The following is a 22,835-nucleotide window of genomic DNA, read 5'->3' on the forward strand; positions in this document are numbered from 1 at the left end:
TGCACCCCTAAATTCTTTGGACATTAAGTTTATTAATTCTTTCTTACCAGTACCTCTGAAATCTAGCTAGCTCCAGGACTTAGATAAGCATTTCTTTAGTACCTCCGCCACACGTTACTACAATAGTCTCCTGACTAATCTCTAAGCTCTTTCCATCATTCCACTGACTTTCAACACTGCTCAGGGGAGAGCTTTTCATAATGCAAACTACCATCACTGCTGTTAATCAATATGGTTCTCAAAATTATAGCCAATTAGTAATATAAGAAAATAAAATAGAATATATTTTTAAATGTAGGAAATTTTATGATTATTTGCACTTCATATTATTGTCAAAGAACACCAACTTTAAACCTATTAAAAATGGTAAGAGTTCAATAAGATCAGTAAAAATAAATATACAAAAGTGAATACAGTGTAGATACCAGTAACTATCAGTTAGAAAATAAAGTGGGAAAAACTATCATTAAATAATAATACTTTGTGTGTGTGTGTAGGATACATAGAAGAATAAAAGTTTTAGAATGTTCAGGACTGTTCAGATAAAGAAGATTACATAACTTTACAAAAGGACATACCATGTTTCTGCAATAGAATACATTTTCTTATTGCTACCATTTTTTAGGTCTTTCTCATCTAATACAAATATTACAAACTCATGGTCAATCCTCCTGTGATGCTCCTTACCTACTATGACTATTAACATAATAATTACATGAAAGTTTTAATTTACAGATCCATACCATTAAATTGTTGTCATGTCATCTCAGAAACCTTAAAGAGATAGCCTGTTATCTTCAGGGTAGAGTCTGAACTTCTAATCTGGCTTTCAAGATTCAATATAATCTGTATTATTTTCTAATTATATTTCTTACCATCCCATGGAATCCTTCTATGACATGTTTATTATATTTTATTACTTGTTGTCTCCATGTTTTTGCCACTGTTTTTCTCACTCTGCCCACTTCTGCCTATACAAAGTATTTCTGCCTTTCAAAGTCCAGAATAAGTTTTTCTCTTCCTTCACTCCTTTCCTTTTTTGCTTCAGTAAATATTTGAGTATCAATTATATGCCAGACGATACATAGTGGGTTAATGCAAGTGGATTAATACGTTCACATTAATGTGTACATACATATGTACACACACACACATATATAAAATAAATATTAAATAAATGAGCGAACGCATGAATGAATGAATGAAAAGAATTTCAGTACGCTTAGTTAACTCTTTCCTTACTTTTACCTAAACTCTGTAATAACCGACACAATAAACCATGTTCTTCTCTGTTGTTACTTTTTACTGGTTGAGTAAGTAAAACAAGTTCTTACCTCAGCGGATAACGAAATACAGTGCAACATGATGGCTGGGCTGCTTTTTCAAAACTTAGAGTTGACTGTTAGTGATTATTTTTCATTCTCTCTACATCCTTCTGCCTTTTTCTCTTGTTCATTTTTGGTAAAGAGGCCATATGTCATATAGGTGATTACAGCAGATTAAACAAGTTTCCCAAAGGCAAAAGCAGTTGTCCATAAAATTGAGAGAAAAGACTATAATGATAGATAGGAAATGGAAAACTTGTCAATAAAGTAAATCTCTTAATGAGTCAGTAGGAATTCTTTGTTGTATTTCAACAGCCATATTAAATAGTTTTAGATAAATTACCTTATCAGAGGCATGTGTAAATATTTTAATAAAATGGAGATAATTGATAAAATTAGTGAATAGAAATCCATTTTCTAAGTTACACATGTATTTAAAATCTGGTGTTTTCATTGTATTTACTTTTCCAGAATTTATAGGGCCATTGTTATTGAGCATGCCCTGTAACAAGTCTTATCTGATTCACTAGTGATAAATTGTTGTTTTAAACAACGTGTTGACTGGATGTATTCCTTTAGTATCCTGCGGTCTACTGTAGAATCTAGTTAGTCCTGTGCACGTGGGAAGTGCTGAAATGTTTGTTTAATACAGTCGCTCTCAAGCGTTCCATGTGACAGTGTCATGATGCATCTGCTATAACTATTTAGAAGTTAATGGGCTATTTTGATAGATAATAAATATTTATCCAGTTTTTCAAGAATGCGTCATAATATATTTTAAAGAAATCGACATATTAGGACAGTAGCAAAAAATTAGTGTGCTTATTACTAAAACTTAGAAATCTCTACTTTGCTGTTAAAAGTGCAAATGGCCCTGGCCAGGTGGCTCAGTGGGTAGGAGCATCATCCAGTACACCAAAATGGCTGCTGGTTCGATCCCTGGTGGGAGCACAAGCCTGGGTTGGGGGTTTGATCCCCAGCTCGGGTGTGGGGTGTGTGCGGGAGGTTGTTAAATTTTAATTTAACAATCTAAGGGAAAAGAAGTCAGTGCCCCTGACTAAATAGTCAAGTATTGCATGTTTTAAAAATTCTTGCTGCACATTGGTTGAAATAGCAGCTTTTAAAAATATAATGAAGATTGATTCTATCTTTAAGTTTTTAATTAAGTAAAGAAATATAACATTTTGACAAATAATTTTTCCTCTAATGTTGATAATTTTGATTCTGAGTTTTAATGAAAAGATTTGCATTTTGATCTCAGATTAAAGGAAATTCAGAAGGCACAGGGAATAAATGCACTATGGTGGGGGCTTGCAGGTTAAGGAATAAATTTTCCACTGGCACCTTCTTGGGCAGAAAAGGTAGAGCCTGGGGGCCCCCACCCTGGGGTGTCCACATGCACACTCACCGTAAGGAAAGTGGGTCAGACAGGATAGGTTTTGGCAGCCAGCCTTCAAGAAACCCTAGATGGGAGTCAGACAGGAGTAAGAAAAAGCCCCTCTCAAAAGATTAAGAATTTTATCAGAGGAGGTATAATATAGTTTAGTTGCCTTACAGCTAGAACTTTTAGTTCTTCAGTTATTCTTATTGATTCCACTGCCTAGAACACTTTCCTTCCCTGCTTCATGTCCCTACCCCACTAACAATAACAACCACAAACACTCTCTGGCTAAGGTATACTCCACAGTTTAGGAACACTTCCTCTTGAAAGCACGCACTTTCCTCGTATTTGGTTATACATCTGCTGGACCCATAATTCCCCAACTATTGTCCATATCACTCTACATTGTTAGGTGTCTGTTTACTCATCCATCTTTCTGCTGGACTCCACATCTGTGGGGACAGAGACCTGGACCACCTTGTTTACTGTGTCCTCAGCATCATTCTGACACAGAGGAGCTGATTGATAAATATTTGTTAAAAAATGGATGAATAGAAGTATGTATGTATATAAATTATGTTTTAGGTAGCTTTATAGTACAAAAAAATATATATGACCAACAGCTCCTGGGACATAGAAGAAAGCTCCCTGAAACCCATCTAAGTAATATTTATGACACTCAGAAATCCCATATGTCTGCCAAATGCCATGAAACTCATTGCCTTTCTTTACCCAGATTTCTGACCTTACCCCTGGGTAGGTACTCTTCACCATGTGAGAGACTCTACTCAACACAATCTTCGGAGGAGGGAAACCACTGCTCACGTGTGGGTTTGTTAACTTATTTATTCATTCATTCAACAAGCATTTACTAAAGGTTTACTCTGTACAAAACACAACAAATACAGATTTGATCAAGATATATAATTGCTGACTCTAAAAAAACCCTATTCAGGTTTAGTTGTATAAAAGTATATGAATGTTGTTAGAAAACAGAAACTATATTATTTTCTCCTGCGTTTTCATGCAGCATAGAGCTTAATCTATTGTGCAAATGTTGTAATGTGCTCAGCTCTGATGCTGAGAGCTTTTGCTCCCTTAGAACAGATGTTTTTAAAAATCTGTGTTTCCTTTGTTTGGCCCTGCAGGTTGATCTATAGACCACTTCAGCCCATTCAGAACTCAATAAGGTTCAAATCTCAAATAAAATAAGTAAAATAAAAATATTGGTATTAACCACGACTTAAATGATTAATAAAACTTTATCATGTCTTTAAGTAGAAGTTATAGATATTGGCATTTATAGAATAGGTTTGGGAAGCTCTGCAAAAACGTTTGGTTTAGAAATGTTCCAGGTAGGACTAGTGATTTTTTTTCTTAAAGACAGTTCAGTCATGTTTCTTCTTCTTCCTTAGTCCTCCTCCTAATTTGTTATCTTCCTACCACAGTTCAACCTACCAGATTTGAAACTTAGGTTTTACATAGCAGTGTGAAAATATGCCACAAGGTCTTTTTCATTGTGTTAGTGGCAAATCTCTTATTTCTCCTCAAGAAAAGAAGAGAATTCTTCCTTGAGAAGAATATTTAAATCCTGCTAAATTTTGAATTTCTTTTTAGTCAACAACAAATACTCCTGCACAGAAGGTGCTCCCAAAGAAACAAGGTTCGTGCACACGACAGAAGCCCAGCTAAGAAAATTGGTAAAATCTGGTGTTTTCATTGTATTTACTTTTCCAGAATTTATAGGGCCATTGTTATTGAGCATGCCCTGTAACAAAGCATGCCCTGAAACTGAGCAGAGGTGCTCAGTTTCGTCTGCATGTTAGAATGCTGCCTAGTGATGATGATGCCCAGCCGGGGAATGCCCTGGGGTAACTGTTGGGGGCCAGGGGCGAGAGTCTGAAGGAAATGATTGATTTTGTCTCTCCTCCCCCAACAATGTTTATACACACAAAGTGGTGCGTTTATGGACTTTCTGAAGCCTGCCCGTGGCCTTGGTTTAAAGACCCAGGCTGTGATGTCAGTGCAGCTGGTCGTGGGACCCCACTTTGAGTGCCCATGCTGTGAGGATGGGGACCGGCCATCTGTGTCTGAAGAAGCCCTCAAAGTGACTCTAAAGCACGGAAAAGCTTGAGAACCACTGCCCTATAGAAATGCCATCAGGAAACTACAACTGAATACTATCCTTTTGGTTTATTTGAGGGTTGGGCTGTTTTGTTTTTTTTTTAAATAGCCTTCTGAATGACTTTGTATCTTTTGTAAAACCACTATTCTGGCGTTGAATGTTTTTTTGGAATGGAGGAATATTGCATAATTCTCTATAGTGCTAGGAAAAACTTTATCTCCCCTGATGAAGTGGTAAATTGATTAGGATATTTGCATACCTTATATTATCGTTTGGCTTTTTTTACATTTGCTGGGAGGAGGTGTAGAGCTCAATTTCATGTCTAATTTTAGCCTTTAGTCTTAGTCTCTTTTTCCAGTATAATTAACGCCCCATCTTTTAATGAAATAACTTTTCTGTTACTGTGCTACCTCCTATGAGAAAGCAAGGCTTATTATGTTCCATGGAAATAATTGTTACCCTGTTGAGGCAAATAAGCTCTATCCCTGTGTGTGCCCATGTTAAAGGATAATTTTCAAAATGGCAATCGTGACTCATACAATTACAGCATTAACATGTGTCAAAGATTTTATGTAACTCATGATTTTACAACTAGCTCAAAGGAACCAAACAACAAACACATATAGGCAGTCCCTGAATGCTGAAGTGAATTTAGAAATAGGTACAAAACTAGTCAATATCCACAGGGCAATAAAATGTAATGTTGGAATCATCTCTTGGGGAGCAAGGGAGCCATCAACTGCATCTTCACATAGGACGACATTCATTTGCAACTTTAATGGATGAGAATCATTTGATTACTATCAGTTTTCTATAGCTTTCAGAGCTGTAAAATAATCCAGTCAAAGACAGTGAAAGGCATAGACCCCTATAGAATCAGGTAACCCTGTGGGGCTCCAGGACAATGCCAGCATTCCACCGAAAGAACACCTCACAATCTTTTTTGCTGATCGCAATCTTTTACAGTTTTTCCTGACAGCAAGGTAATGGGCAAAGAAGTAAGTCCTTATGTAGGAGACTGAACCTGAGAAAGAGGATCTTCGGTAGATGAGAAAGGAGATATCCTATTATCACTATCATGAGTCTGGCCTTGGAGGAGTCTTCGTGGCCAGGAGCGTGTTCCTGGGGATGGCAGGGAAAGATGGCTTTTGTCTTGAAGAAGCAGGATGGGAGCTAAGGATGATTTCTTTCTTGGTGTGACAAGCTAAAGAATGAGTGGATCTGGGCTATAAAACAGATTATTTATTTCACGTCATTTAATTATTTTTGGTCTTTTTGTTAACCCTTATTTTTAGCAAAGTCTTTTTTTTTAATGCCTTTCAGGCCGGCCTCAGATGTGTGGAGGGGGACATGTAGAAAGAGCCCTGTGTTTACTGTCAGTCACTGAAGGAAGAGGGAGGCAGCGCCTCCAGAGGCCAGAGGGTGGTAAACTGAGGGCCCTCCCCCTGTCTGTACACATCTATAGGGGCCTCCCCATATGTATATTTTTTCAAGTCTCCCAGCACTTGAAAAGATACACATATATGAAACAAGGGTAAATTAACATAATCTTTGTGTCCCATGGTATAAAGACTTAAAACTTCAGGATATAATCCTAACTTCAGGATAAGGCAAATAATGAAAGTCAGTTTGCTTTATGAGGCACTATTATTCAGGGACAGGGCCAACAGATTTAGGTTCTGTTTCCAGGTCTCTAGTGTGAGCAGGAGAAAAAGTGAATCTCTGAGGTCTTACTCTATAAAATACATTCTGTGAGCTAATGTTTACAGAGGCGTTGTTATGTTACAGGAAGACCTACTCATGCCCTCCAAGAGCTGCAGCACACGTGCCAGTAAATAAGTACTGAGCAGAAGGGCAGGGAGAGAGAGGTGCTCAGGGCAGGGGCAAAGTGAAAGGAGAGGAGCTCAGAGGCATGAACAGGGTGCTTGGATTTGAGTGTGGCCTGGTGCCGTGAGAAATAAGGAAAAGGGTAGCAAATATTGGAGTGTCTGATTTTTAATGCTCAAATCACCAGCGGTGGGAGTGGGGAGTGTAGAGAGAGGGGAAAGTGGGTAGAGGGAGTCAAATCTACAGGAAAGAAAGGGAACTACACATCAGGTGGAAAGCACACACAGAATGACAATGTCAAAATGTAATGTTGCACCCCTGAAATTTATATAACATTATTAACCCATGTTACCTCAATAAATTTAATTTTAAAAAGATCTCTACTCTTCTATCTAGCTTGGATTCTGATCTAAAATATTACTGGTGAATGATAAGGGTTAATATATTGTGATTAATTTGAGTGGTTCTTATATTCACAATTAATGACAGCCAGATAATTAGACCAAGACTGCAGGCTCCCTTTGTATAACTTTCAGACTTTGTAACCATGAAAAGGTGGAAAATAGAGCACAAATACTTTGATCAAAATCACCTTCTCGCTACTCCATCCTTCATGTTACTGCATATATATTTTTTCCTTGTTTTTGGTGAAAACAAAGAAAATTTCAAATGTATAAAAGTAAATTTAATAGGATAATGGGCTCACATTACTCTGCTTCAACAGCTATCAAATTTCTTGTTTTATTTATTCCTCTACTCACTTCCCACCCTTCATTCAATTACTGTTATTGTCATTATTGTCCTTACTATTTCTAGGTAAAATTTACATATATTGGAAGGTACAAATCTTAGATATATGTTTTGACAGATATGCCTGAGTAATCTATATCCCATCACAATATGAAACATTTGCATCTCCCTCCAAAATTCCCTTTTAGCCCTTCCCAGTCTTTCCCCATCCCCACCCCACCTCCAGCTGGAATCAATCAATCTCTCTTTCTCTCTCCTATTTTTTACCTTAGATTAGTTTTGCCTGTTTCCGAACTTATATAATGGAATGTCTATATGCATTCTTTTGTTTCTGGGTTCTTGAACTGAGCCCATTATCTGAGATTTGTCCATGTTATTGAGCTTATCAGTAGTTCCCTTTGTTGTATTGCTCAGCAGCATTCAGTTGTATGAATTTATTACAATTCATTATCCACTCTTTTGTTGAGGGGCATTTTGGTGTGTTTTGTGCCATTGTCAGCTGTTGAATAGTAATGTTATCAGCTAGAAATGCCTGGGGGCACTTACCTGGTTCCAGTTTCTAAACCAGTGTTATGATTCCCGGGTGAAGGCCCATTTTGCTTGTAGGCAGTGTGGGAAGTGACTGAAAGCTGGCAGAGAGCTGAGCAAGCAGCACTGTTCCCTCTCAGACCCCTCCCCCACGTACAGCGCCACAACGTAGCCACGTGGGTAGCCCCGCCCTGGTGAATACCTAAGGCTCTGCCTCTTACTATGTAAGAGCTGTGCAAAGATAAAAAAAATGGCCCAAATGAAAGAACAGATCAAAGCTCCAGAAAAAATACAACTAAGCAATGAAGAGATAGCCAACCTATCAGATGCACAGTTCAAAACACTGGTAATCAGGGTGCTCACAGAATTGGTTGAGTATGGTCACAAAATAGAGGAAAGAGTGAAGGCTCTGAAAAGTGAAATAAAGGAAATTGCACAGGGAACCAACAGTGACGGGAAGGAAACTGGGACTCAAATCAATGGTTTGGACCAGAAGGAAGAAATCAACATTCAACCAGAACAGAATGAAGAAACAAGAATTCAAAAAAATAGAGGCTTAGGAACCTTGGGGACAACTTTAAACATTCCAACATCCAAATCATAGGGGTGCCAGAAGGAGAAGAGGAAGAACAAGAAATTGAAAACTTATTTGAAAAAATAATGAAGGAGAACTTCCCCAATCTGGCAAAGGAAACAGACTTCCAGGAAGTCCAGGAAGCTCAGAGAGTCCCAAAGAAGTTGGACCCAAGAAAGCACACACGAAGGCACATCATCATTACATTACTCAAGATTAAAGATGAGAGACTCTTAAAAGCAGCAAGAGAAAAGGAGACAGTTACCTACAAAGGAGCATCTATAAGACTATCAGCTGATTTCTCAAAAGAAAACTTGCAGGCAAGAAGGGGCTGGAAAGAAGTATTCCAAGTCATGAAAGGCAAGGACCTACATCCAGGATTACTCTATCCAGCAAAGCTATCATTTAGAATGGAAGGGCAGATAAAGTGCTTCCCAGATAAGGTCAAGTTAAAGGAGTTCATCATCACCAAGCCCTTATTATATGAAATGTTAAAGGGACTTACCTAAGAAAAAGAAGATCAAAACTATGAACAGTAAAATGACAACAAACTTACAACTATTAAAAACTGAACCTAAAAAAATAAAAAACAAAAACAACCTAAGCAAACAACTAGAATAGGAACAGAATCACAGAAATGGAGATCACATGGAGGGTTATCAGCAGGAAGGGGTGAGAATGGCCGAAAAGTTACAGGGAATAAGAAACTTAAGTGGTAGGTACAAAATAGACGGGGGGAGGTTAAGAATAGTATAGGAAATGGAGAAACCAAAGAACTTATATGTACAACCCATGGACATTAACTAAGGGGGGGCATGTGGGAGAGGGTGTGCTTGGTGGAGGGGAAAAAGTGGGGGGAATAGGACAACTGTAATAGCATAATCAATGAAATATATTAAAAATAAATAAATAAACCAGTGGTATGACTGACTGAACCTTGTGGGTTTTCATTATGATCACCATATGCCCTTCAGCAATAAACATTAGGAAGTTTTGAAGGAAAAAGAGTTTGTTACTTACAGGACCTAGAATGGACAGGGCCCTTCAGGGAGTGCACGTATCTATTGTATGGCTGGCAGTGTGTTCATTTGAGATAGCCTTTGTTGAAGCAGATGCCTCTCTGAAGTGTATGCCTTCTCAATCAAAGCTTGTCAGGCACTTGACATTACCCAAAGAAAAGCTAACTGTCAGGGCTTACACTACAGGTTGTCTCTAATTTTGTGCTATTGTGAATGAAGTTGCTATGAACTTTCTTGTATGAATTGTTTCATAATCTTGTTTCCATTTCCATTGGATAAGCCTTTAGGAGTGACATTACTGGGTCTAAAGATAGGTATATATTTATCTTTTTCCACAGTTTTCCAAAGTGATTGTACCAGCAGTGTATGGGTGGTACAGCTGCTATACATCCCTGCTCTCACTTGATATTGTCTATCTTTAATTTTAGCCACTCTCATGAGTATGTAATGGTATCTCATTGTGACTTTTATTTGCATTTCCCTGATGCCTAATGATGTTAGGTATAAATAGTATAACTTTCTTCTTATTTTTCAATATTCTTTTGGCTATTCTAGGTCCTCTGCATTTCTACATAAACTTTAAAAGTCACCTTGTTCATCTTTGTGAAAAAGCCCACTAGGATTATGAATTATAAATTATTTGGGGGGAGATTTAAGTTCTTAACAAAGCTGAACCCATGAACATGGCGTATATATTTCCTCACTTATTTAGGCCTTCTTTAATTTTTCTCAGCAATGGTTTAGCTTTTAGTGTGGACACTTTGCATGTCTTTTGTTAAATGTGTTGTTCAGTATTTTTTTATTTGGTGCTATTGCACTTGGATTTAAAATTTTTTATTAAATTTTTTTCAAGGTAGTATGTAGAAATACAATTGATTTTATATATTAATCATACACTGAGACATTACACTTACCAAGTTTTTAACTCACAGTTCCTGAGCACCAACGACTTTCTTCCTTTCACATTTTAACATGGTTTTTTAGACTTGAATGTCCTTTCCTCTCATGTCTGCCCCGAAAGAGGGCCAGTGCGAACACCTCAGCATTTGTAAAATCTTCTTCACAGTTGGATTCAAAAAGTTCCTCCTAGGAAAGTCTCTATTAGAACATTTTTCACTGAATGAATGAGCCATTCTTTGAAGTCAAGAGCTGTACTTTATCTCCATTCCATCTCCACAATACCTACCTAGCACAGTGCCTTTGTTCACAGTTGAGGAGTACATCTTTCCAACAGTTCTCTCAGGAGGGATGGGAAGTTATGTAGCGCTGGGGTGGGATAAGGTAGGGGAGGAGGATATCCTTACAGGCACCTTTAGCCAATTGGAAACAATCCCTGAAATGTGTCTTAGAAAAGGAAAATAGACTTGCTATCAAAGACATGCCCGGTGTTCTTCCTTTTTAAAGATACGTTTACTAGTGCATGATCTGCTACACTCTAAATGACTCAGGCTTTTGCTGTCGGTATTTAACTTCTGTAAATTGTATCCCTTCTTCTCTTCTAGGTGGCTGACTGTGCTTGGGACGAAACGATAAAGACGTATGATCCTGTTTGTCTTACCGTGCCTGCTTGAGACGTACTATTCTGGTCAGAAACAGAGAATGCTGGCTGAAGAGCTGCTTACCGGAAATAAATTGACTGTTGATAACATAGTCATTATGCCTTTACCCGCTATTCAGATTTCAAATTTTCAAAATTTACCCTGAACCAGTTTTGAGGCAGCTGATAAAGACTTTGGCTCACCATTTAAGCCTCATACATAAGCCATATTTCTTAAAATTCTAAGGAATAATTGATGTTATAGTGTATCTTATAGAATCCATTAAAATATAACCTCTGTGTTATAAAATGAATGAAAATATGGAGACCCATAGATTATTTGACATATTTTATTTTTAACTTGTCTTTTCTGATGTAAAATATAGTCACTGCTGTTGATAAAAATTAGAATAAACTGCATCTCTTGATCATCTGTCATTTTATGAGATCCCCAGAAAGACTGCCTATTCTAATGTGGTGTGTATATGCATACAACACTGTATGTAATGTAGACGTAGCTTCGGTTTGGTAACAAGGCTCTAATACAGAGTTGATTTGTTTAGCAGTTATTTATGGTGCATCCGCTATGTGCTTGACACATAGACTGAGTGGCTCGCTCAAGGCCTGGCGCCATGCTTTAAAAACATGGAATGTTATCAGTTGGGCTTACTCTTTTCTTTTTTTAGTTATTGAGATCTTTTCAGGTGTTGTAGCATGACCCTATATTTCTCTCTTCCTACTTCCCTTCTGTCAAGTGTTTAAAACAACAACAGAAAAAAAACTGGCTACGGGGTAGAATGTCTTAGGTACTGCGAGGGTTCTAAGCCATGGGCCCTAAAGAATGCCATCAACCTTTTCATGGCCTCCCTGCGTCTCCTTGAAAAATCTCCAGGTGTTGATGACCTGTAAAACAGTAGGTCAAAAGGGAAAATGTAAACCAAACAACTTTGCATAACATTTATGTTTTTATATAATATTACAATAAAATGTTATAAATGGCAAAAATTATCATTAAATTTTTAACAAGTTATTGAGAATTTTTAAAGAGCAAAATATATTGTGGTAATCAGGACAAAAATAAATTAAACTACATGTATATTGTCTAATTTACATGTTTATTTGTTTACTTGGTCCAGAAAAAAGTTAGGACCGCTTACAAAAACACACATACACACAAAAACAAAACAAAACAAAAAAACAAGACCGAATAAAAGATAGAACAAAAGGGGCCGAAGTGGAGCCAGGAGCAGGGCTGGAACATACATACCCCAGGATCCTAGAAAGTTGCCACCGGCAGCATCAACGGGAAGCCTGGTCAAGAACAGAATTCATTACCGAAGGCCTGAAGGCAAAACTTTGTCCTAGTCCTAGGCTCGGCCCTAGCATCATGCCTAGTGCGTGGAAGGTGCTCAATAAATGTTTGTTAAGTGAGTGAATGGACTCAGGAAAGTACAGTTCTTCTTAGTGCTTCGATAAATCAATACTAATTGTTTTCGAGAAGCCCCGTAAAGAGGACCCTGCCTAACATGAATACATCGTACGGAATAAGGAGCTCAAACCCATCCTCTGAGCTGTCATGACGATGAGATTCATAGAGCTGCTTCTTGTTGCTTCCCTCTGCAAGAACTACTGGCGTCACACCAAGTCAGTTCAATAAAAGCTCGCTCACGCTGGGCATTCTCCGTGTCAGCAGAATTCATAATAGACCTATAAAAACACCTAACCCAGATCATACTTATAATTAATTAAAGTTACTTATTTACCTTTTAGAATGCAAGAGATTCTATGAAAATAATCTACCATGTATCTTTTGAGACAAATATTTGTGATTTAGAAACTAACATCTTTCTTGATTTATCCCCCCCCCCCCTCTATTTTGGAGATGTCAAGAGATTTTTAGAGTACTAACTTTATAATACTTAACTCAAGTTCTTGGAGTCTCTCAATATACTCGAGAGTGGGTGAACATTTATCCAGTAGGTTCCCTAAAGATTGGAAAAACTAGATTGGAACACTAGAAGGAAAGGAGCTGGAGTCTCTTCTGGAAGGGAATGGGCAAGATTTATGAATTCCTGGTAGTTCAAAAGCCAAGCAGCCTCTGAATTTTAAGAGGAAGAGTCATTCCCTCCAGGCTGGGAAAGTGCATCTGTCTTGTGGCTACTGAGCTCTTAGGTTTCCCCATCTGCCTCCCGAAGCTCCTCCTGCACCTGCAGTAACCGCACAGGGCTACAGAGTGAGCCCTGGAAAAGGGAACACAGGTCACTGATCACCTTCTGTGATCTGGGCACTATGTGAGATGCTTTCTATATGTTATTCCTTTTAATCTTTGTAACGGCCCTGCAAGGAAGCCATCCTACTTTTGCAGACAAAGAAACGAAGGCTGTCAGGAGTCATAATACCCAGGAAGTGTGGAGCTGGAATTTGAAACCTGCTATGACTGTATCCAAACCCTTGGTGCTGCCACATGGCCTCCTGTTTCTCAGAATAACATAAATCGGCCCACTGAGAAGTAGTAAAAACACGGAGCTCTCTGGTGACTAGATCCTGATCATTCCGGAGAAAACTGACAAAATTGAGTTTCTAAGTCTAAAGAGCTATGAAGCTGACCCTGGGTCTGGAATGACTTCCCCGCCCAAGGTCTGTCACCCTCTTTGGCACTTTTTAACTGCCTATCTTTGCTATGATTTGGCTCTTCCAAAAATGAACTCATTAATTTCTTACTTAACGTGCCTCTTCTTGTATGAGGTAATCTACTTAAATGTTTCTTGCTTCCATGTATTACTGAGTACTTCCAAATCTGCATCTCCTACCTTCTCCACCTGAGTCTCCCACAGGTCTGCACTCACGTTCTTCTAACCCAACTCATCCTGTTTGCTAAACCAACTTCTCCTGCAGGTGCTTGTCCTTTTGTTGCCAGTACTGTCCACCAGGGCACTTGGGCTAAAGACCTGAATGCCATCCTTTTCCCTTCCCTTTTTCCCACTTCTCCACTCCAAGACACATCAAATAGATCACTAAGTCCTGTCCCTTTTGCCCCCTAAATACTTCTCCATTGGTCTCTTCACCTCCATCCCACCACCGCTGCCCCACTTCAGGCCATCATGAGCTTTTCTCTAGGCGACCACAGCAGCTTTCTAAGTGACACATCTGTTTCTCGTTCTGTCCCCTGGGAGCCATCCTCTGCAACACAGCTGGGGAGGCAGATCTAAAGTGCAATCTGATTACATCAATTTCAGTGTCAAACCTTTTTCTGTGTCTAGGATTGCCTACAAGAAAAAGTTCAAGTAAGCAGACGTCCAAGGTCTGCTTCTCTCCCCACATTGTCACACACTTCATGCTCCAGCACCGCCAGGGTGCTCTCAAACTCCCCGTTAAATAAGGCACATTTTCATTTCTCTCTTTGCTCAAGTTAGCCCATGTGCCTGGGCTGTCCTGCACTTGGCTTGGCAAATTCTTACCCATTGTTTGAAAGTCATGTGAAATGACTAAAGGAAAAGATTGACAACATACAAAAATTAAAGTAGTAAAGTACACCATTAGCAACGCTGAAAGAAGACATATTGGAAGGTTATGTTGGCAGCATGTGTAATAAATGGTCATCCAGAATTGATCACATAAAAGTCTGTTCACTTTTATCAACAGATAATTCATATGTAGAAATGCAAATATTTAATATACTTCAAAAAAAGATATTTAGACTTTTCTTATTGACAAATGCAAATTAAATGGGATTAAATGAAATCCCATTTTATGCTTATCAGTTTGGCAAATGTAAAATATTGATAATATTCAATAGTGGTTAAAATAATAGCACTGTTAAATACTTTTTTTGCAAAGTAATTTGATATATAAGATTTAAAATTACCAGTGGACCCTACAGTTCCATTTTTAGAATTCCCTGCCTTGCTCTCCAATCCCCCCTCCCATCTCCCTTTTCATCCCCACCCTAACTCGCACAAATAATTACAGAAGTACTTTAAGTACAAATGTTCAAGGATATTCATTGCATCATTGCTTGGCAAAACCTAGGTACCTGTCTACAGAAGAAAGCTTATACTATAGAAGAGTCATTTAAAAGACTAAGGAAGAACTATGTGGCCTGACACGGAAAAATATATTTCTACTGATATGTATATTAGTTATCTATTTGGGGGAGAAATCACTCCAAAATTTAGCAGCTTAAAACAATGAATATTTATCTCGTGGTTTCTATAGGTCAGAAATCTAGTAGTGGCTTAGCTGAGTTGTTCTGGCTCAGGTTGTCTCATGATATTACAGATAAGCTGTCACTGGGTCTACAGACATCTGAAGCTCAACTAGGGCTAAAGGATCAGCTTCCAAAGTCACTCACACGGTTGTCAGCAGGCCTCAAAGACTCACCATGGGGGACCGTCCACAGGCTGGGCATCCCTACAGCATGGCATCTGGCTTCTCCCAGATGGAGTGATACAAGAAAAGTAAATCCAAAATGAAGGCCTCAGTGTTTTGTAACCTAGTCTCAGGAGTGACATCATCACTCTCCTGTATTTTATCGGTTACACAGACCAGTCACGGCACAGTGTGTGAGGGGTTAACCAAGTGTGTGAATACTAGGAAGTGGGAGATCTTTGGGGACTATCCTGGAGACTGGTTACCACAATATGCTTTTAGAAATAGCAGCTTATAGACAAGTGTGTATTATATTTTAAATTTTGCTTTTTTAAAGAGGGATTTAAGCATGTATAAATACATATACAAGAAAAAGTGAATGGCTTACACCAAAATTTTAACAGTAGCCAGCCCTCTGTAGTGGGGCTGGTATGGGGTCGGGGATGGGGACCATTGAAGATGGCATGTTCACTTATTTATGAAGTTTGATTTCTTTTTATGTACTATAATGAGCATGTGTTATTTTTGTAATTAAGCATAATGAAATAAGACCATATTTCCTTCTGTGGAAGCCTTCTCTGATACCCTTGTTGGGCTGATTTTATTGCCCTCTGCTCCCCCGTTTCTGCCACAAGTGCCCACGGCTGCAGGAGCGTCATTGCGCTGCCTCACCTCCACCTGTGAATCCTAAGGACTGAGACGGGGGCTCAGCTTTGAACCCTCTGTGGCTAACAGACTGCGTAGCACAGAATACTTGCTCTGTGTGTATGTGGAATGAATTTATGGAATGCCATCAATATTTATTGAGTAACTCCAGAGACAATCGAGGATGAATCTAGACCCTTGATGCCTTGAAACCAGGAGGTCAAATGGCTTTTTGACCTTCAGATCTACATTCTTGTTCAATTATCTTTGCTAAACACAGTATTCTCATTTCTCTCCTTTTTCCTTTGGGAGCTTATCTAGTAACTGGTGTGGGAGGTGGTGTTAATCTTTTTTAAAATGAAAGTCCTAATGGAAAAGAATTAATGCAATAAAGTAGAGAAAATGTACTCTGTTCCATGCCAATGTAGATTTTAAATATTAAACTAAATATTCTTGCCTAAATGAGAAGGGTAAGATAGCTGAATCAGCCCCAAATCTTTTACCTAATGTTCATATCACAAATGGAAGCAATTATAATTGCTGGCAGAAATGAATCATTCCAAAACTAGTTCTGTGCAGACAATTCTTTATTACATTCACTTAAGATGGCTTAAAGCAACCATCCTTTAATTACAATGGTCCCCGGAAGCAGAGATCTGTTATTTGCTGATGGCTTTCAAAAGTTAATTTTCAAAGAGTTTTTTTTTATCTGAGTGTACTTTGAGTATATGATTATACTGCACACAAACACAGTTTGAACTGTTGCTTCAAACTTCCTTATTTCCTTAAAGAAAGAAAAAAAAAAAGAACATCGACACTTGAAAAACAGAGTCATTGAAAAGCCAATAGTGTGTAACCACAGCTTTTAGCAACAAAACCCGAGTTCCTCAGGGTACCAGGAGCGTGGGTTTCACCGTAATGCTCTCCAGTGTTATTCCTGGAAAGCTGGCATAGTGGACCATTGGAAAACATTTTCTTGAGTGCCCACCTGTCGCAGGCAGGGAGGTTCCCCACATGGGGCTCAGAGCAGGCGCTGGAGGTTTGCCTGAGACTACGCTCTCCCGTGGAACGGAGCTCCCAGCACACACAAAGCTGGCCCATGAAGCGCAGCCATGCTGCCCAGATGTACCTAACTTATTTTTCTGCTGCGGTAATAATCGCGTCTTCCATCTGGGCTGGAAGTGCCGCGTTGGGCGTACAGGCGGAAATACGGAGGGAGGGGAAAGCAAAAGAACCGCTAGAGAAATGGATCGTGTGTATCCGGGCAATGTGGTGCAGAATTTAAAGGTTAGGAGGTTGGGAGGCCGGTGGGCGTGGCTGGATGAGAAACGCGAACGAAAGGAGAGGCGGAGCGCAGCAATCTCGAGCCTCCTCCCTTGCAGCCAAACCCTGACAAAGTCCATCGTTTTTAAGTAGCGCGAAAACTAAACTGTCTGGCTTTTAACGATGACTTCTGCTGAGCGAACTTTACTAGTGCTAAGTTTACGGGTCTGGGCGTTACTTTTCACGGTACAAAATTCAGATAAAAGGGTCACAAAAGTCTTTGTGCTGCAGGAAATGGGAATTTCCTTTTACTCTTAGCCAAATGGGAAGTGAACAGTTCACAGATTCTGCGGGGGGCGGAGGTGCCCTGTCCCGGGAGGTAGGAGGCAGACGTTGCCCGGCTCACCAAAGTGGCTCACCGCGTCCCGCAGGCTGCAGTAGGTTCCCGGGATCCACAGAAAGCCACACCTAGTCTCAGCTGCGAGTGTGTCCCAGTTCCTGCCCCACCTCACGCCCCCAAATTCCCAGCACGGTCCTGCGCTCCCACTCTACCCCCGGGGCACCGTCGCCCAAGCGCTCCTCTGGGACCAGTGGCCGCTACTCGCTCCGGAGACTTAGTTTCTGCTCTTTCGCTCATTTCACATCTTTACCTCGCTTGGAACACGTGCTCCTGCCCCCGCCCCCAGGCTTCACAGCCTCCCAAGGCCCTGCGCCCCCAGAAGCTCCCGCAGAGCCGAGCGCGTAATTACAGGTCTCTCCATGGATGGAGCCTGGACAGGGGGCGCGGTGCCCCGGGCCAGAAGGGACCAGCCTTCGCGCCCTAAAGCACGCCGGGTTGGCGTCCCGGGGCCGTGGGTTCCTTCAATGTCAGGGCGTCAGCGCCCCAATCTACAGCATTAGGGAACTCCGCTGCCCGCTGGCACCGACGTTTTCCCCTCCCTGGCCGGCAATTGGACCAGCACCCCGCGGCTGCACCAGGAGGGAGCGTGGGTGGAAAACGGCAGCGCGGGGGTAGGAGGCTGGGCGCTGTCACTTGTTGCGGCTAATAAACTGTGCTCGACCCTGGGGCGCTGTTGTTTCTAAAATGTTCTTCAGCTGGGCCCGGGATCCCCCAACCTGAGTCCTTTGACTCGGAGCCGGGCAGAAGCGGCTAGCCGGAGCAGCTGGCACTGCGGGAGGAGAGGGGTCCGCGCCCCGAGAGCCCCCTCCGGTGGGCGCTGGGGGCCGGAGGGGCGCGGGTCCGGTCCCGCTTGCCGCGGCTGCCCGGACTTCCAGCCGCAGAGTGTTTTCGCTGACGGTGAAACCGCGCGGGACACAACCCATCGCAGCTCGTCACCTACTTACAAATTGCTGTCGCTAGGATTCCCGCCACTCCTCTCAGACCAGCCCTCCCACCCCTGCCACTTTTCGGAGTCTCCCGCCCCCGTCCCTGCCTCCCGGGAGCTGCGGGGCAGTCGGACGCGGAGCCGCGGAGCCGCTAGGACGTCTGGCTGGAGCTGCCCTCTGCAGCTGAGCCGGCGCCCCCTGCCCTCCGCCCGCGCCGCGGGGCTGGCGCCCCCGCCGCCCTCGCTCCGCTCCTCCCGGCTCTCCTCCCCGCTCTCCTCCCGCAGGTCCCGGAGCTCCTACACCGCCGGGCGCGGCGGAGCCGGCGCGATGCGGCAGCTGTGCCGGGGCCGCCTGCTGGGCATCTCGGTGGCCATCGCGCACGGGGTCTTCTCGGGCTCCCTCAACATCCTGCTCAAGTTCCTCATCAGCCGCTACCAGTTCTCCTTCCTGACCCTGGTGCAGTGCCTGACCAGCTCCACCGCGGCGCTGAGCCTGGAGCTGCTGCGGCGCCTCGGGCTCATCGCCGTGCCCCCCTTCGGCCTGAGCCTGGCGCGCTCCTTCGCGGGGGTCGCAGTGCTGTCCACACTGCAGTCCAGCCTCACGCTCTGGTCCCTGCGCGGCCTCAGCCTGCCCATGTACGTGGTCTTCAAGCGCTGCCTGCCCCTGGTCACCATGCTCATCGGCGTCCTGGTGCTCAAGAACGGCGCGCCCTCGCCGGGGGTGCTCGCGGCCGTGCTCATCACCACCTGCGGCGCCGCCCTGGCAGGTGAGCGGGACCCGCGCCGACCCCAGTCCACCCCTCCCACCGGCAGAGACCGCGGGGGTGACTAGTGCAACCCTCTCACTTCCCGTTGGGGAGACTGAGACAGACAGGCGGAGAGCTCTGGACGTGGTCGCTGGGTTCGAAAACGCGACTTCTGAGATCCAGAGGAGCCTTCCCCAGAGCTTCGGCCTCCCCCTCCAGAGCCCCCACCCCCACCCCTCCTGGTTTTCTACCCCCGCCCCTGCCCCACCCTGTACCGTCCTTCCCGCCACCCCCTCTTCACCCCTTCCTTCCTCCGGGAGGGGTGGGAGAGACGCCCGAGCCCGGGAGCTGGAATCCCCAGACCGAGCCGGAAGGAGGGGGCAGTGAACTTCTTTGGGTCACGCGAGGCTGGATGTAGGGGTGTGTGTGGGGGGCAATGGAAGCGAAGCTTGGACCACCCGGGCTAGTTTGAGGTCTCAGGCGCCGCACGGGGGTCTGCGTGCCTGAGGCAGAAAGGGCTGGACTGAGACCCCCGTGGGTTTGGCCGACTGAGTGAGATGAGAGCCGGCGGGAGCGAGAAACCTTTTGCGGGTGAGGGAGGTCCTTCTTCTCCCGGCGCCCAGCCTGCTGGGGTTAGAAGCTACTAGTTGGGGATCCCTTTCCGCTCTGGCGCCCCAGGGAGGGGGCGAGGATACCGAGCACCCGGGTAATATCTGTGCCAGCTTTGGGAGCCGCTGTGCCTACCCCGAGGGCATCCGCACTCTCCCGAGCCTCTGTTGTGGACACAGGTAGGCAGGGTGCCCAGGCGACGTGGCAGGGAAGGCGCCTCTCCTCCTGCTTCGCAGTGGACACTGGCTGACCGTTTCATACCCGTGGGCAGAGTTGGGGCAGGAACCGCGTCTACCTTCCAACCGGACGCGTCTCCCCGGTGGATAGCCACCCACGCCAATCTGGTGTCTTGTCTTTTTCCTTCCTTCTGGGGCTCTGCGGTCCTCCTTGCGCTTCAGGAGCCGGCGACTTGACCGGCGACCCCATGGGGTACGTCACCGGAGTGCTGGCCGTGCTGGTGCACGCCGCCTACCTGGTGCTCATCCAGAAGGCGAGTGCAGACACCGCGCACGGGCCGCTCACCGCGCAGTATGTCATCGCCGTGTCTGCCACCCCGCTGCTGGTTGTCCTCTCCTTCGCCAGCACCGACTCTATCCAAGCCTGGGCCTTCCCCGGCTGGAAGGACCCGACCATGGTCTGCATCTTCTTGGCCTGCGTTCTGATCGGCTGCGCCATGAACTTCACCACGCTGCACTGCACTTACATCAACTCGGCCGTGACCACCAGCTTCGTGGGGGTAGTAAAGAGCATTGCCACTATCACAGTGGGCATGGTGGCCTTCAGCGATGTGGAGCCCACCTCTCTGTTCATTGCCGGCGTCGTGGTGAACACCCTGGGTTCCATCATTTACTGTGTTGCCAAATTCTTGGAGACCAGAAAGCAAAGCAACTACGAGGACCTAGAGACGCAGCCCAGGGGAGAGGAGGCACAGCCAGGTGGAGACCAGCTGCCGTTTGTCATGGAGCAGCTGCCAGAGGAAGGTGGAAGTGGCTGGTCAGAAGGTGGGAAGGCAGCAGGTTGCTCCGCTCAGCAAAGGTGGAAAGATGCGAGGGGCGGAGAAGTCCCGCTGGTGGCTGGGAGCTCTGAAGAAGCTAGCAAGAGGTCATTAAAGGATGCTTACCTGGTAGTGTGGAGGTTGGTCAGGGGTACCAAGTATATGAAGAAGGATTATTTGATAGAAAATGAGGAGTTACCCAGTCCTTGAAAAGGAAACACATGTATGTATATATATATATACATATATACTTATTTTATATGTTAGAGATAACATATTTTAATGAGGGGCTGCCTAATTTTATTCTTTGAGGAGTGGGGAAGGGAAGCAAAGAAAGAATCTGAAATGGACAGCAACCAAATTAGCACCCGTGTGAATTATTTAGCATCCGTTTACCTGAGGCATCACAAAGACAAAAGAATACGAAGGTGCTTAGCAAAGCTGAGACAGAGGTCTCAACCGCAGACTCCTGGCACATTCGTTTCTTTGACATAATAACCGTAACCAAATATCTGCATGTACTGGGTCCCTCAACCACCTCCTCCTCCAAAGATGGAGTGTAGAAACAGTGGCAGCACATAATAAGCTCAAAGATTCCATCCAGAGGCACATTTTTTGATGATAGAACTACAGTTTTCTATGGCCAGCTGGGCAAAGAGTATATTATCGAAAAGACATGTAAATACACTGAATTGATGTTTACTGTTTATAGTCATCTGAAATATGTTTACTCTAATTTTTCTTTACCTGTTTTTAAAAAATAAGCGCTCTAGTATTCTATTATATATTGGTAAGAAATGTCAAATTTATTTTGAAATTATGAGTTCTTAGCTTTAATCATGAAGTGTAACTTTGGCTTTTAGTAATTACTATAAAAATATTTTTAGAAGTTGTTTTGGTTCTCTGCTTTATAATATTTATTATGGAATGCTATGACCTTTTCAAAAACCAGTTTTACCATGTCCAATATTTTTTCAAGCAAATGCAATGGCTGAAATAGAATTCAGTGTTAAGAAGCCCAAACAGAAGTGAAACCTCCCTGTTAAGCTAGTCCTTGTGAATTGCATTGCACATCCCAAACCATGTTCCAAAAAGAGCAACTGCTATATTCACTTGATATTTTTCTATCTTAAATTTGTCAAAATAAAGTGTGAGTCTATCTGCTAAAAGACGTATTGTTAGAAATTTGTCGGAGACACATCTGTGTCCTACTGTTGCTTGTGCTGGCCTCCAAAGTGTGGTGTCTAGTTCCTGGTAGGCAGGAGCCATCCCCTTGGGAACTTCCTAAATTAGCATGGTGGTTTACTTTAACAGAACCAAAATACTCTCATTTTCCAGCCAAGGAAACTGTTATAAAGTAAAAAAAAAAAAAATACTGCCTCATGTTACATGAAAGCCATCCATGGCTGACTTCAGTTAATGTGGAGTTCGAGACGTGATAGGGTTTCCTCTTGGCCCCATCCAGGTGGGGTACTTGGACAAGAAAAGCAAAGCACTCTTATTATTTGCCAGTACTTTCCTGAGACTCTCAGATGGTAGCATCTTATATTTTTCCTTATTTTCCAAAAATCAAAACAAAACAAAAAGCAGAAGCAGAAATAAAGTTTCAGCGCCTCCAGTTTGACGCCACAAGCTGGTGAGCCAGTGTAGTTGTGGTGGCTTGTGATGGTTACTGGTGTTCGTGGGGGCAGTCGATAGTTTCCTTAGGGGCCTCAACCAGCCGTTTAGGATGTAGGAGCCCTCGTGTGACCGCAGTTAGAAATGGTTGGCTAGGGTTATAATGACCTCTTTAAGAGTAAGCATTTAGTTAACTAATGAA

General features: G+C 42.9%; 2 protein-coding genes across 2 annotated transcripts in view; both read left to right on the forward strand.

Moving 5' to 3' along the window:
- Nucleotides 1–11,494, forward strand: part of PEX7 (peroxisomal biogenesis factor 7) — a 62,529-nt gene extending 51,035 nt beyond the window's left edge. Inside the window, exon 10 of the mRNA XM_053914036.1 lies at nt 11,032–11,494. Within this exon, the coding sequence (XP_053770011.1) occupies nt 11,032–11,100 (69 nt within the window). The 3' untranslated portion in view covers nt 11,101–11,494. The remainder of the gene's footprint in view (nt 1–11,031) is intronic.
- A 7,306-nt stretch (nt 11,495–18,800) lies between these two features.
- SLC35D3 (solute carrier family 35 member D3) lies at nt 18,801–22,178 on the forward strand. The gene is made up of 2 exons (XM_024552192.2): nt 18,801–19,434; nt 20,421–22,178. Exons 1-2 carry the CDS (start codon nt 18,996–18,998, stop codon nt 21,224–21,226), a joined length of 1,245 nt encoding a protein of 414 aa, XP_024407960.2. The 5' UTR covers nt 18,801–18,995; the 3' UTR covers nt 21,227–22,178.
- Nucleotides 22,179–22,835: the final 657 nt, after the last annotated feature.

The sequence above is a fragment of the Desmodus rotundus genome, chromosome 11 (assembly GCF_022682495.2).
Source record: "Desmodus rotundus isolate HL8 chromosome 11, HLdesRot8A.1, whole genome shotgun sequence".
Classification (NCBI taxonomy): domain Eukaryota; kingdom Metazoa; phylum Chordata; class Mammalia; order Chiroptera; family Phyllostomidae; genus Desmodus; species Desmodus rotundus.

What these genes read in the sequence shown, in the direction of transcription:
- SLC35D3 (XM_024552192.2), top strand. Translation starts at nt 18,996, where the DNA reads ATGCGGCAGCTGTGCCGGGGCCGCCTGCTGGGCATCTCGGTGGCCATC. An exon ending in CTGCGGCGCCGCCCTGGCAG is followed by an intron (nt 19,435 to 20,420) that starts GTGAGCGGGACC and finishes CTTGCGCTTCAG; the next exon opens with GAGCCGGCGACTTGACCGGC.